The sequence below is a fragment of the Procambarus clarkii genome, chromosome 2, assembly GCF_040958095.1.
Source record: "Procambarus clarkii isolate CNS0578487 chromosome 2, FALCON_Pclarkii_2.0, whole genome shotgun sequence".
Lineage (NCBI taxonomy): Eukaryota > Metazoa > Arthropoda > Malacostraca > Decapoda > Cambaridae > Procambarus > Procambarus clarkii.
The window spans coordinates 38,932,316-38,949,128 of NC_091151.1; the positions used below are offsets into that span (position 1 = coordinate 38,932,316).

Sequence of the window (16,813 nt, forward strand, 5' to 3'; positions counted from 1 at the left end):
GAAAAAAAAACCCTGTCAATACTCTTAATTCGTATAATAATTTTAAATAATTAATTCTCGATATTCCCATAAAAAAAACGCCGGGATCGGAAGATTGATCTTGGAAAATACCAATTAACGACTCATTCTGGGACAAGCAAAACGCTCGTTTTAACCATGCCAGGAAGCACGGGGAACAGGTTTAATTTAAGCGGGTAACTAATGCGTGCACTTCCAGAAATTGAGATGCCAAGAGGGCGACCTGTATACCCTGAGGTGGTGGTGGGCGGTGGTGGTGGTGCAGTTAAGACCGGGATAACGGCTTGTTTTGACGGCAGACTGACTTATTTTTGCTTCGTTCCACTTCATGGCGGGGGACTCGCTAGCCATGATTCCCCCTCCTGCTGCTGCTGCTTCTCCCCCACCTTGTTTCCCTGCCTCCCCAACCCTGTTTCCCCTACCTCCTCCACTCTGTTCCCCCATTTTCCCCCATCCTATTTCCCTAACACCTCCCCCCCCTCTTAAATACACAAACAGGAGGAGTGCGGGACACAAAGACCAACACAGCCGGCTAGTATAACCGAGTATACCAAGGTTAGAGTGCAGGATGTGCCTGGTTACCCTTGAGGGTCGATAATTGACTCACCCAAGGCACTCGCTGCCTTCCTCTGCCACTCTCACACACTCGCACTTTTCACACTCGCTGCTTTCCTCTGCCTCTCTCACACTCGCACTTTTCACACTCGCTGCCTTCCTCTGCCTCTCTCACACTCGCACTTTTCACACTCGCTGCCTTCCTCTCTCACACTCGCACTTTTCACATTCGCTGCCTTCCTCTGCCTCTCACACACTCGCACTTTTCACACTCGCTGCCTTCCTCTGCCTCTCACACTCGCACTTTTCACACTCGCTGCCTTCCTCTGCCTCTCACTCGCACGCTTCACACATACTAACGCACACACAACAAAAAATAAGCCTTAAACTACCCTACAATCAAACAACCAGGACGTTCTCTCCGTGTGCAACTCCGTAAGAAAATGCAACTGCTTTGCTAACCAGAAACGTACAAACCCAAGCATCCCATCTAACCTATCGAGGCCGATGCCACGGAAAACGTCAATATTAGAGTGTTTAATTTATAATAATACTTCGCCTTTTTTACGGACTGGTCAATTCCGTAAGAAATGCAACGTTATAGAGGAGAGAGAGCGAGAGCTGCCGCCAGACAACGCCTAATAGTTACACGGAGAGTTAAAAAGAGTTAATTAATATTCCAATTTCTAATACAAGTTCAGGACGCGAGTTGAGATTTATTACGGTGAAGGGCTGAAATAATTACCTATAAATCTCCGGTGTCATCACAGGTAACAGCGAGGTCAAACGACCTCATAGCTCACAGGTCACAAGGTCATATGCGCTATATAAACAAAACACGAATATAACCAGTCCAGGATTTATTCACCCTACAGGACCCTTGACGTAGGAACTTTTCTGTATGGCAGGATTTGATTGATTGATTGTTGCCGCCGAAGGCGGCTAGTTTATTGTGCACCCCATACTCATCCTGTGAGCGGTAGCGCAAAAGCATTACAGAGGGCACAAAAGGTCTTAGTTCCACACAATCCTAAACCCTTAATTAGTCTTGAAAGCAAAGTATGGTCCAACCGGAGGGGACAGAGCTCTGTGACCCAGTGGGACCAGGATGATCATCCCTATTGTCTAGGGTGAGCCACCAAGTGCCGAAGGCTGAACATCACAAGAAATATTGCCGGACCAACCGTGGACATCTTCAAGAGAAAACTAGATAGTTTTCTCTAAGGAGTGCCGGACCAACCGGGCTGTGGTGGGTATGTGGGCCTGCGGGCCGCTCCAAGCAACAGCCTGGTGGACCACAAGTCAAGCCTGGCCTCGGGCCGGGCTTGGGGAGTAGAAGAACTCCCAGAACCCCATCAACCAGGTATCAACCAGGGTAGAGGAGGTAGTGTGAGTATCACTGGCAAGAGGCAGGGTACAAGGTGGGCATCAGTAGCAAGAGGAGGCAGGGTACAGTAGCAAGACAGGGTACAGGGTGGGCATCAGTAGCAAGAGGAGGCAGGGTACAGTGTGGGCATCAGTAGCAAGAGGAGGCAGGGTACAGGGTGGGCATCAGTAGCAAGAGGAGGCAGGGTACAGTGTGGGCATCAGTAGCAAGAGGAGGCAGGGTACAGTGTGGGCATCAGTAGCAAGAGGAGGCAGGGTGGGCATGACAAAAGGGAGGATGGGGCATGGTAATGAGAGGCTCGTGTGTCTGAGTGACCTCAGGGGAGCAGCTCTGCTTACACAAGCTGGCAGGCGGGTCCAACCTCTAACGCTGCCGCCGTCACGGTGGAGGTAATTAATATAGTCAAGTATTGGCCTGGCAGAACTCTCCGCGTCCGCCGCCGCCGCCCCTACCGCTGAAGGAGCTGATTAAGTCCCAAGGCGGGTAGGAACACAAGTTGAGAATTAAGGCCCCGCACTATATGTTGTTATAAATGATAAACCCCACTCTGCAACACTGGAGAATCTCAGACAAGTCTCAGAGAGAGAGAGAGAGAGAGAGAGAGAGAGAGAGAGAGAGAGAGAGAGAGAGAGAGAGAGAGAGAGAGAGAGAGAGAGAGAGAGAGAGAGACAGACAGACAGACAGACAGACAGACAGACAGACAGACAGACAGACAGACAGACAGACAGACAGACAGACAGACAGACAGACAGACAGACAGAGAAGCTGAAGCTGAAGCTGAAACAGTAACTTTGTTTAAGTGAGTAGTTCCCAATAGGATCTCCCCCTCACACTTGGTGTCATAACACACTTCATGTGTTCATGAGGAAACTGTCACATTCCTCCAGTCTTCACAAGAAGGTTCCACACATTCATGCACATATTACAACTACATACATACAAAGGATTATGAACGATCACATATCTGTCACAGGGAAACCACCGGCACTAGCCAACAGGAAACCAGATGGGGTGTGGGGGAATTTTGTAGGGTTTCGACAGTTGACAGAGTGATCAACCCAGAGAATAATATAAGAGATCATACCAGCGTTGAAGTCAGTCAGAGACGACCAGCTGTGTGGAATGTGGGGAAATAGAACATGTGGAAGGGAGATGAATGTCTCCTTCTGTGCCCGACTGGTGAACAAGTGGACCGAACTAGAGAGGAAGTGGCGAGTTCCAACTCTACCTAGTTTAAAAATAGCGAGTAGTATAGCAAACTACAAGGGTATCTGATACACCACCAGGGTACACACACACACACACACTCACACACACACACACACACACACACACACACACACACACACACACACACACACACACACACACACACACACACACACACGCACACACACACGCACACACACACACACACACACACACACGCACACACACACACACACACACACACACACACACACACACACACACACACACACACACACACACACACATATTCCTGAGCCCAGTAGGCTCAGGAATCTGTACACCAGTTGATTGACAGTTGAGAGGCGGGACCAAAGAACCAAAGCTCAACCCCCGCAAGCACAATTAGGTGAGTACACACAGGGGGGGCCTCGTAGCCTGGTGGATAGCGCGCAGGACTCGTAATTCTGTGGCGCGGGTTCGATTCCCGCACGAGGCAGAAAAAAATGGGCAAAGTTTCTTTCACCCTGAATGCCCCTGTTACCTAGCAGTAAATAGGTACCTGGGAGTTAGTCAGCTGTCACGGGCTGCTTCCCGGTGTGTGTTTGTGTGGTGTGGAAAAAAAGTAGTTAGTAAACAGTTGATTGACGGTTGAGAGGCGGGCCGAAAGAGCAAAGCTCAACCCCCGCAAACACAACTAGGTGAATACACACACACAGAGGCACACACACACACACACACACTGTGCACCATAACAGCTCGTGTTTACAAAGGATCGCACATCTTGTGTACCATAAAATACCTCCAAGAGTTCACAAGTAAACAGAAGACCACCCACAGTGTGGCGCCGGTGGCTGCGTGGATAGCACGCTGGACACGTGATCCTGTGGCACGGGTTCGATCCCAGGCGCCGGCGAGAAACAATGGGCAGAGTTTCTTTCACCCTATGCCCCTGTTACCTAGCAGTAAAATAGGTACCTGGGTGTTAGTCAGCTGTCACGGGCTGCTTCCTGGGGGTGGAGTCCTGGTCAGTGTCCCCGGGCCGCGGGGACACTGAAAAGCCCCGAAATTATCTCAAGATAACCTCAAGATAACCTGCACTCTGCCTGGTATTGCTGTATCTTGCTAGTGTTGTCAACGTGACCCTGGTATTGGTGCATCTTGTGGCTCTCTAAAGACCAGGCGCTGACTCCTGACAATCTACCACAAAGAAACTTGATCTAGAAGAGTTTCTGGAGTCCGAAGCAGATTGTGTGAGTGTGTTGGGGCCAGGTTTGCTCCGCAAGTTACAGATTGCACTAAAATCACGTCGGAACACTGTCTATTACAAGGCAAATAAGCGCGGGATTATAACTAGTGATTACATTACTTGCATGACAACTTGCAACGTATCTGTCATATCAGGAACTGGTGCAACATTTCATCTGTATTATCACTGGAAAATATTCCTTTATTCCCTCAGCTGAATAAGTCAAAATTTTGGGTTTAACGCTCCATCAACCCGCTTCGCCATTTCCAGTAATTAAACGCTTATATCACAGTTAAAAAAAAAAAAAAACGTTCTGCCCAAAACCACGGAATATTTGTCATAAAAATAGCTGGCGAGAAGTCTTCACGTCCCACGGTCACACATGTAGTTTACCTGTAGTTTACCTGTAGAAGGTTTCGAGAGTTTGTGCTGTTTGGTATATGGCTTGACACCTAACTTACTCCGGCAGGATCTAAAACCTGTACCATCATGTCCATTATCATGTCATAGTGACGGTACTCATCTTGTCCACAATACATTTGATCTCTACTTTCGTTAGGATGGGTTGGTATAGATAGGATAGGTTGGGTTATGATACGATACGTTGCGTCAGCTTAGGTTGGGTACACATAACTGGCCGACCCCTCACAGTGTTAAGAGAGAACGTGACAACCTCCTCCACAGGATACCTGATAAACCAGGCTGTGACTCATACGTCAGGCTGCGAGCAGCCGCGTGAAACAGCCTGGTTGACCAGTCCAGCAACGAGGAGGCCTGGTCCAGCACCGGACCACGGGGACGCTAAGCCCCGAAAACACCTCAAGGTAACCTCAAAGCAAGGTTGGGCATACGATACGTTGCGTCAGCTAGGGTTGGTTTCAACAGCGATAATGTCGTTAAAAAAGAACGTAGAAAGGTACATAGTTTTCTCCGGTCTTAGAGCCAGGTACTCACTCACAGAAAACGGGAAGCACAAGATCACCACCTGTAAGACCCATCGCTGGGCGCATGCGCGTCTTAATACAACAAAGACGACTCTTCTGATGGGTGTAGAGGGAGGCACAAGTAGCATATAAAATTTCCCTCCGGGACCTCCACGAGCCGGGGAATAAAAACTACCCTCGGGGAACTGGGGCAATAATAGTTATTGAATGTGTCGAGTCGTGTTTGGTGGGCGGAGTATGTCAACAAGATTGTGAGCCAAGTTATCTCAAGATAACCTCACGGAGAAGATAACCCCTTCCCCACATACCCCACAGCCACCCAATACCCATCATACCCCTTCCACAATCCCCCCTCTTTGTGTCTTCTTAGATCATGCATTGTACATGACTTAGGCCAAATGGGTGGGTCACACCCCTGGTAATGACCCATTAACCCACCCCCGGTAAATACCAATCACTCACCCCCAGTAATAACTCTCACCCCGGAAGCTCAGGGTATTATAGACCCGCCCACACAATAATAACGCTACCTGGGGTTTAATTACAAGACAGCGTGTTTGCTTATCTAATGTTAAACCATCTACATTGGAGGCACTCTATGTTGTAGGTGCCAATACGTGTGAGAGCGCTTTGGCAGTGCCAGCCCTCTCCAGTGGGACAGTAGCACAGTCTATTTGACATCTGGGATAGTGCGACTGAGGGAAAGAAGGGAAGTCGAGAGGGCTATGGGAAGGGTACTAGAAGTTAGGAGACGAGAAAGGGCCCGTAGAAAGGGCCATGGCCGAAAAAGGGCCCATGGAAAGGGCTCAGAAAGGGCCATGGGAAGACCCATTGCTAGGTAGGAATCGCAGGAGGGTGTGAATTGATGCTATGGGCGAGTTATTTGTTAACTTTCAATTTCGCGTAACCTAATTTATCATTCAACAGTGTATAGCTATTTGGAGAGGAAAACGATATTCCCGAGCGGAAAACAAAATGACACTAGCACCTCAACCTGGCGATAGACAGTTTCCCACGGGCGATAGACAGTTTCCCACGAGAGACAGATAGTTTCCCATGAGCGATAGACAGTTTCCCACGGGCGATAGACAGTTTCCCACGAGCGATAGACAGTTTCCCACGAGAGACAGATAGTTTCCCATGAGCGATAGACAGTTTCCCACGGGCGATAGACAGTTTCCCACGGGCGATAGACAGTTTCCCACGAGCGATAGACAGTTTCCCACGGGCGATAGACAGTTTCCCCACCAGCGATAGACAGTTTCCCACCAGGGATAATCATGTTCGGCGAGTGACACAGGTTCCCATTAGCAATAGACATGCTCCCAGTGAATGGGGTGTAATGGGAAATAGGTATAAAGGGGGAGGAGATAGAAGGTAAGAGTGAGTAGATGTGGTTATGATAGTCTTCTCCCTGTACATCTTTATCTTTAGGTTATCTTTAGATGATTTCGGGGCTTTAGTGTCCCCGCGGCCCGGTCCTCGACCAGGCCTCCACCCCCAGGAAATAGCCCGTGACAGCTGACTAACACCCAGGTACCTATTTTACTGCTAGGTAACAGGGGCATTATACAACCCATAATATCATCCAATACGTCGCATTTTTAACGGAATCGAACAGAGCGTTAAAAATGCAATGTATTTGTAATATTTTAAGCACCGAAATATTGACGTTTTTCTATACGTCGATCTCGATACGTCAGTTCATGCGTTTCAGGTTATGCCAAACAGTTGCATTTGTTACGGAGTTGCACAGCAAGATAACGAACCTTCCTCTGTATGTTTACTTACCTCGAGCTTCTAGCTCCTGGTCCCCAAACTAAGCAAAACAAACATGAGTGTTCTCAAAGCTCCAGATGTAAACAATCATCTGTCTTAATTTATTGTTTTATTAACATATATATATATAGGTACTTTTTTTGTTTTTTTTTTTTGGGGGGGGGGGATATTCCTGCGCGGGCCCTAAGCCTCTGGCTGACCCACTAGGTGGTACTTGTTTCTTGTTTCTTGTTTTACTTTGGCGGAGTACGAGTATTTATGACTCTTATGTTCGCAAATTCCCGCTTCAGCATGATTTTCCCAATGTGTTTAATAACTTCTTCTGCTCTGTTGAATCTAAGGTGAAATCTTATTGGGTTTGTAGCTGTGCACTGTTAAGATAATGTTCCAGTGGTCTGTCGGGCATTTCTCCAGTGCTGACATTTCATCTCAATTTCTGGACATATAGGAACTATATGAACACATATAGGCTAGCTGCCCTAGACTATATGTAGGGGGGAGTACAGAGTGAGTCAAGAACTAGCTGCCCTAGACTATATGTAGGGGAGTACAGAGTGAGTCAAGAACTAGCTGCCCTAGACTATATGTAGGGGAGTACAGAGTGAGTCAAGAACTAGCTGCCCTAGACTATATGTAGGGGAGTACAGAGTGTGTCAAGAACTAGCTACCCAAGACTATATGAAGGGCAGTGCAGAGTGTCAAAAGGCTAGCTACGTGATGCTAAAAATCCCATCACACAGGATGGTTAGTCATACAGGATCAACAGATTTTGTTCTTCAAGTGAGTGTTGAACAGCAAGTTCACTGTGACTTTTGCACAAGCTCATCATAACTGCTGGACAACTTCACGGTGACTACTGAACAATGTGACAACAACACAGGTTACAGCACCACAACACCAGGTTACAGCACCACAACACCAGGTTACAGCACCACAACACCAGGTTACAGCACCACAACACCAGGTCACAGCACCACAACACCAGGTTACAGCACCACAACACCAGGTCACAGCACCACAACACCAGGTTACAGCACCACAACACCAGGTTACAGCACCACAACACCAGGTTACAGCACCACAACACCAGGTTACAGCACCACAACACCAGGTTACAGCACCACAACACCAGGTTACAGCACCACAACACCAGGTTACAGCACCACAACACCAGGTTACAGCACCACAACACCAGGTTACAGCACCACAACACCAGGTTACAGCACCACAACACCAGGTTACAGCACCACAACACCAGGTTACAGCACCACAACACCAGGTTACAGCACCACAACACCAGGTTACAGCACCACAACACCAGGTTACAGCACCACAACACCAGGTTACAGCACCACAACACCAGGTTACAGCACCACAACAAAACGTCTCTCCTCCTATCCCCCCAAAGCTCACTAATTCCTAATCAACCCGCGCACGCCTCCCTGGCCGTCCCAAATATAATTTGCATGACGGGTAGATGGGGTAGGCCTGCTGGTCGATCACCGGAGCCATAAAGGAGGATATATTAGAGGAAGGTGATGAAGGTAGCATTAACCACAGAGCAAGACGCAGTTAACACCTCCGCTGTTTCCCCACCTCTACAATCCTCTATAACTGTCATGTTTGCTAGGCAGATTATCCTCCCCCCTCCCCCACCCCTCGGGGTCAAGGTGTGAGGCTAATGTGTCGAATGATAATTATGCGATTCATTCCTTTGTAGTATATTACATTAGGGAGAGTTCTGACAGCGGACAGCATTTCCTGGTAGTGTACTCGTCTAGTTGTGCTTGCGGGGGTTGAGCTCTGGCTCTTTGGGCCCGCCTCTCAACTGTCAAATCAACAATCAGTGTGTATGAAATTTTCTGGTAGTGGGTTTTATTTATGTAACGTACACGCAGACATTGGATAGAAAGGAGTATTCGTAGGTACACAAAGTATATTATATAAAGGCACTAATACACATAGCGTTTCGAGTATGATGATATACTGCTTGTATATACCCAGTATGTCAGGACTAGTAATATACAGTGGGAGGGTGTTGTCAAGTCTTGGGCCCTTAATGTTAATATAATTCTGTAATTACCTCTCGATATACCTGTGGATGATTTCGCGAGTTCTTCTACTTCCTCAAATATTTTGTAGATATAGATTATGATGTATATATCTCTCTCGTCTTCCTTCTCAGTGAGTACATACAATATACGGGTCCAACCGCTGCCATATGTAAGGAATATGTATGAATGAAAACATTTTACCTACATAGCTCCCCGAACTCTCACTCGATAATTACGTTCTCTGGGCACATCAAGTCAACAACTCCTTCCTCAAGTAGTAACTCCACCCTACTCCTTACAACCCTAGCGAGGCAGGGTTACCAAATACAAGTATTACCCCTATAATCCCTCTCACCACACAAACCCATACCCTATCCCACATCCCCTTTCCACCGCTCTCTGCCCCTCTTCCACTGCTCTCTATTCCATCACCGGACGATACCTGGCCTGGTTTTGCCCCTCAACACTCCACACCCTCGCGCCTTACAACAACATTTCCCCTCAACCTCATACTTCCCTCCCCTCTCCTTCACCTGGCATCTTCCCCTCGATTCAAGTGACTCTCATCATCTCACACCTCCCCTCATCTGGCACCTGTCCTCCCCTTACATGGCCCTTCCCCAAATCTCACCTGACATCTCCTCCCCTCATCTGGCCCTTCCCCTCGCCTCACCTGACATCTCCCTTGCCCTCATTTGGCACCTTCCCCTCACCTTCATAGACGGAAGAGTTCCCCAGGTGAAGCTGACGCCGCCTTACCTGCCGAAAAGAAAGAAAAAGGAAGTCAGGAGTTTTGTTTATAATATTTCAGGTAACTTGGACAAAGGGGAAACTTGAACCTTGAATGATTTTTTCCCTCCAAGAGTGAATTGAGTTTCACTCAAGACGATAAAATACCATTGTTAGCTGCAGTAAGAATATCACGCTTTTCTCCTCGTTAATAACGTCTAATCCATACATAATTAACGAGAAATCTGAATATTCTTTGAGTAGATAAAAATGTCAATTCTTGGGAATTTAGTTTCGTGAAAAAACTAAACATGAATTTTGTGGGAAATCCAAACTTTTCTCTATTAAAAAAAAAACAAGACTGGATCCAAACACAAACATATAATAATAATAATAATAATAATTTTTATTTAGGTAAGGTACATACATAAAGAGATTTTACAAAGTTTGTTGGCTTTATAAACCATACTGTTAAGGGGAGGGGGAAGTAATGAATAACTTTTGGGTTATTGAATAACTTCATTTTGAAAATTGAAGGGACCCAAAATGAATATATACTAAAAAAGCTATGGCAAGTTGCTATGACAACGGCAGGTGTGTGTTGTATTAGCGAGTTACGTATGCGAGTATACCGTGATGAAACATACACAAGGAACACCTGTGTGTGGTGAAACATATACAAGAGACACCTGTGTGTAGTGAAACATACACAAGAAATACCTGTGTATGGTGAAACATACACAAGAAACACCTGTGTGTGGTGAAACATACACAAGAAACACCTGTGTGTGGTGAAACATACACAAGAAACACCTGTGTGTGGTGAAACATACACAAGAAACACCTGTGTGTAGTGAAACATACACAAGGAACACCTGTGTGTAGTGAAACATACACAAGGAACACCTGTGTGTAGTGAAACATACACAAGGAACACCTGTGTGTAGTGAAACATACACAAGGAACACCTGTGTGTAGTGAAACATACACAAGGAACACCTGTGTGTAGTGAAACATACACAAGGAACACCTGTGTGTAGTGAAACATACACAAGGAACACCTGTGTGTTTACACTCGTCAAATACAGGACATTTATGAGAGGACAAAAAGGCGGTAAGTTAAAAGGCTTTGGTCATTACCTGTGGGACTACCGGAAGTCCAGCACACGGCAGGAAATACGGCAGCCGACCCATAGTAGTCTGCCATGAGGTGCCATGAGGTGCCATGAGGTGCCATGAGGCGCCATGAGGCGCAGAGTAAGCGCTGATACTAAAGTATATCGATTGGTGAAAGGATATAATAAATGTATCAAATACGTTTGTAGTATACTGATGCAAAATACCACATGAAACAATTGATACAAAGTTTAGATTCAGGAAAGACCTGGGTAAATACTGGCTTGGATATAGGGTAGATGATGTGTGTGGAACAAATTACCGGGTGACGTAGCAGACGCGGGATCCCTGGATTGTTTTATACGTAAATTAATTTGGGACAAAGACAAATGTGTAAATTAGAAAGGCACAAGCTTACAAATAACTTCAGGAGCCAAACAATACCATTCAGATAAAGACATCAGGCGTGCACCAAGAACTCATCCAAGCCCAGATAAGTATACATGTCATACATAGTTACAGAAGTTATACATAAATGAATTACGCCGTAAGCCATCTGAAGCTGAAGTCACACACACACACACACACTCGGAGGCTGAGGGCTTAGCTGGAAGTTAAAGCCACTTAGATACATTCCTCCTTGACCTTATGACTAAAGAGGCTTCCAGCAGAAACTCCACGGAAACTGTTCTCAGAGTTTGGAGGTAATCGCAGAGGCGCTAATATGATAGATCAATGATAGATCAGTATTGATGCCAAATTATATGAATATAATTATATATATATATATATATATATATATATATATATATATATATATATATATATATATATATATATATATATAATATATATATACATATCATTGAAAATAATGTTGGAGAAAGAATAAAGGCCAACAGAAATTAACTGAAAAATTGCAATCGATATTAGCAATCATTCCTATACGAAAAGACCACAAAAAACTTCCATTTACACAGGAAATAAAGAAACGAGAGAGCGTAACAGTACATTATTGTCGGCGAACCTCACAGTCATAACCCACAGGTCGACTACAGTCTGACCCAATCTCCGACGGAGTAATAAAACTAAGCAAACAAATAAAGTGGCGGCACTTGCGGGGGATGTGAACTAAAGTGGCAGTCGGTGTGGCCAGTGGGTGAGTCTCCACCAGGCACCCACAGCCACAGCCACAGCCACAGCCATACCCACAGCCATATTCACAGCCACACCCACACTGCTCCACACCATTGAGGGCCTGGTACCCCTTGGTGGATAGCGCGCAGGACTCGTAATTCTGTGGCGCGGGTTCGATTCCCGCACCAGGCAGAAACAAATGGGCAAAGTTTCTTTCACCCTGAATGCCCCTGTTACCTAGCAGTAAATAGGTACCTGGGAGTTAGTCAGCTGTCACGGGCTGCTTCCTGGTGTGTGTGTGTGTGTGTGTGGTGTGGAAAAAAAAGTAGTTAGTAAACAGTTGATTGGCAGTTGAGAGGCGGGCCGAAAGAGCAAAGCTCAACCCCCGCAAACACAACTAGGTGAATACACCGCCTGCAGAAGCAACTTTCTGAATGTACAACGCTTGTTTTTCTTCTGTACATCTTAGACAGGGAAACACTTTCTTACATCATAAGTTGACAGGGTAAAAACGATAGACGTCACTTGTGTGGTTATACAAAACGATAGACAGCACTTTTGTGGTTCAGGAAAACAGGCAAAGCTAGTGTGGTCATACAAAGCGATAGACAGTAGTACTCTGGCCATACCAAGCGATAGACAGTAGTACTCTAGCCATACCAAGCGATAGACAGCAACACTGGCCATACAAAGCGATAGACAGTAGTACTCTAGCCATACCAAGCGATAGACAGCAACACTGGCCATACAAAGCGATAGACAGTAGTACTCTAGCCATACCAAGCGATAGACAGCAGAACTCTAGCCATACCAAGCGATAGACAGCACTATCGAGTCCATACGCCTGCAGATCTATTACCACAACACAACCACTGAATACATTTCTACCTCTCTAAGCCCTAGACAGAAGTGAGAATTGGACTTCAATAAATATGGGTATAGAAACAGGCCGGCCACTGGCACTCCATTTAAGGAAGAAAAAAAACTACATGTATCCTTGGTACTCTTTCCCCCCCAATCCTCCTTTATACCGTGTCCAATACACAGTACACCTCCCCCCCCCCTTCCACACAGGATGTGTAACACAGTACTGTTACACAGCACAGCACAGCACAGTAACACACTCCATCCTCCCCCAGTACACACAGTGCTCACCACAGCCTAGCTTCCTTCACCACACATTCACACACACACACACTGGATGCACAGTACCACACAGTACCTCTGAGGTACTGGGCCAAACCTCGCTGGGAAGCCCGAGGGAAATAGGCCAAAAACAAAGACATATCGCAAAGCGCCCAGACCTCATCCAGGCCGCGGTTGGATGAGAAAAGAGAGAAGTTGGACAGCCAATATTCGTGGGATCAGACGCCTCTATTACACCAGTTTCACAATCCCCTTTTTCCGGCTTACCAGTCTCTTTGGGGGGAGAATTGTTCGCTTCTGGGGGAACATTTGTTCCCTTTTTGGGGGGAAGAATTATTCTCTTTTTTTGGGGGGAAGGAGTGTTCTCTGACCTTTGGGAAGCGTGGTAGTGCTTGAGACAATTTCCTCGGCACTTTATTAACATTTTCGTATTGCGTGGGAATATTACTTGACACACTTCTCACCCCAGATTTCTCATTCTCACTGACTCACACGCCAAGTCACTCACTCAACACACACACACACACACATCCGTAGTTAAGAGGTGGAATGCATTAGGCAGTGATGTGGTGGAGGCTGACTCCATACACAGTTTCAAATGTAGATATGATAGAACCCAGTAGGCTCAGGAATCTGTACACCTGTTGATTGACAGTTGAGAGGCGGGACCAAAGAGCCACAGCTCAACCCCCTCTCCCCACAAGCGCAACTAGGTGAGTACACACGCACACACACACACACACACACACACACACACACACACACACACACACACACACACACACACACACACACACACACACACACACACACACCACCAAACCTGTCTCCTGAAGCCCACATAAAGAGAATAACGTCTGCGGCATATGCGAGGCTGGCTAACATCAGAACGGCGTTCAGGAACCTGTGTAAGGAATCATTCAGAATCTTGTACACCACATATGTAAGACCACTCCTGGAGTATGCGGCCCCAGCATGGAGCCCGTACCTTGTCAAGCACAAGACGAAGCTGGAAAAAGTCCAAAGGTATGCTACTAGACTAGTCCCAGAACTAAGAGGCATGAGTTATGAGGAAAGGCTGCGGGAAATGCACCTTACGACACTGGAAGACAGAAGAGTAAGGGGGGACATGATCACAACCTACAAAATCCTCAGGGGAATCGACCGGGTAAACAAGGATGAACTATTCAACACTGGTGGGACGCGAACAAGGGGACACAGGTGGAAGCTGAGTACCCAAATGAGCCACAGAGACATTAGAAAGAACTTTTTCAGTGTCAGAGTAGTTAGTAAATGGAATGCATTAGGAAGTGATGTGGTGGAGGCTGACTCCATACACAGTTTCAAATGTAGATATGATAGAGCCCAATAGGCTCAGGAATCTGTACACCAGTTGATTGACGGTTGAGAGGCGGGACCAAAGAGCCAGAGCTCAACCCCCGCAAGCACAATTAGGTGAGTACAATTAGGTGAGTACACACACACACACACACACACGTCCCTAGTACACAAGCAGCATTTTTATCTACATTAGTAGTTTTCACCAAATTTACTAGAATACACAGCAGTACAACCGCTGGTGTGGTATCTGACAGAAACAGCGCTAATTGATAGATCATAAAACTTGTAATCACCATTTAAATATTGATAATTAATGAGCTTCGTTAAAAAAACAATTGCAACTCCAAACGTCTATAACAACTTAAGAGAGAGTCCCAAATGGAGGATGTCGTTGGTAAAATGTGTCCACAAGTTGGTCTATCCCTGCCCCCCCCCCCCGCAAGCGTTCTGAAACTTGGCTGAAACTTGAAACTTGCTGGCTGATACATCAGTAAGCCTTGACTGAAATATGTCAAGCCAGGGGGAGCTTAAGCTGCTTAGGAACACCAGGCGCGCACAAAGGATTTGTCGCCAGTCGAAGATCAGAGGCAATAAGCAGTGTTTGCCACATAGCATCTGCTACCAATACACTGTTTGCCGCAAAAACAAATATAGTCAATTTAAATTTTGCCCCGAGGGGCGAGTTTATTGGGCAGCGCCACTCATCCTGTGAGTGGATACACCGCCATAGTGACAGTATTGGACAGCGCCACTCATCTTGTGAGTGGACACACCGCCATAGTGACAGTATTGGGCAGCGCCACTCATCTTGTGAGTGGACACACCGCCATAGTGACAGTATTGGGCAACGCCACTCATCCTGTGAGTGGACACACCGCCATAGTGACAGTATTGGGCAGCACCACTCATCCTGTGAGTGGACACACCGCCATAGTGACAGTATTGGGCAACGCCACTCATCCTGTGAGTGGACACACCACCATAGTGACAGTATTGGGCAGCACCACTCATCCTGTGAGTGGACACACCGCCATAGTGACAGTATTGGACAGCGCCACTCATCTTGTGAGTGGACACACCGCCATAGTGACAGTATTGGGCAGCGCCACTCATCCTGTGAGTGGACACACCGCCATAGTGACAGTATTGGGCAGCGCCACTCATCCTGTGAGTGGACACACCACCATAGTGACAGTATTGGGCAGCACCACTCATCCTGTGAGTGGACACACCACCATAGTGACAGTATTCGGCAGCGCCACTCATCCTGTGAGTGGACACACCGCCATAGTGACAGTATTGGGCAGCGCCACTCATCTTGTGAGTGGACACACCGCCATAGCAACATGTACAACACTCCCCAAAAGGAAGAAAACCCGCTGGGTTGTTCATCCTATCACTTGTACCCAGTTCGCTAAAGAGTCCAAAGTTGCCTTGCCCCTCACACAACCCCACAACGCACTTCCCAGCCAGTCGAGAAAATGAGTGTGTTTGTATACTGCTCATGAAGTGTACTTGTGTTTGCACGCGATGCTTACGAATTGAATTTGTTCCTTGCACGCGATATTGAGGCGTAGTGTTCCTAGTACTCCAGCAACATCCAACAGAATACCACCAACAACATTTATTATTTTCTGAATTACAGGTTTTTAACATGACTCTAGATAATGATGTGTATAAGATTCAACGTGTAGCGTTACGCGACAAGTTCATATACCTCATGTCAACGTGTATACCACACTGGATAAGGTACAACCACACTGGATAAGGCACAACCACACTGGATACAGCACAACCACACTGGATAAGACACAACCACACTGGATAAGGCACAACCACACTGGATAAGACACAACCACACTGGATAAGGCACAACCACACTGGATAAGACACAACCACACTGGATAAGGCACAACCACACTGGGTAAGGCACAACCACACTGGATAAGGCATAACCACACTGGATAGACCTTGATCACATTGACCAGTACATAAAGCACACAGAGTAGGTTAGGTTAGGTTAGGTTAGGTTAGGTTAGGTTAGGTTAGGGCCAGTTCTTCTAGAGCAGGCCACCACCCAGTGACTGTCTTTAATTTCATACACTTTCACGTGAACCTAAGTGGGCCAGGTGTAGGTAGCAAGGCCATGAGTGGGCCAGGTGTAGGTAGC

General features: G+C 46.7%; 1 protein-coding gene across 1 annotated transcript in view; it reads right to left on the reverse strand.

Moving 5' to 3' along the window:
- LOC138366246 (delta and Notch-like epidermal growth factor-related receptor) overlaps positions 1-11,130 on the reverse strand; it is a 35,294-nt gene extending 24,164 nt beyond the window's left edge. The window contains exons 1-2 of the mRNA XM_069327190.1: positions 11,044-11,130; positions 9,848-9,933 (exon numbers count right to left, since the gene is read on the reverse strand). Coding sequence (XP_069183291.1) covers positions 9,848-9,933; positions 11,044-11,130 — 173 coding nt within the window. The remainder of the gene's footprint in view (positions 1-9,847; positions 9,934-11,043) is intronic.
- Positions 11,131-16,813: the final 5,683 nt, after the last annotated feature.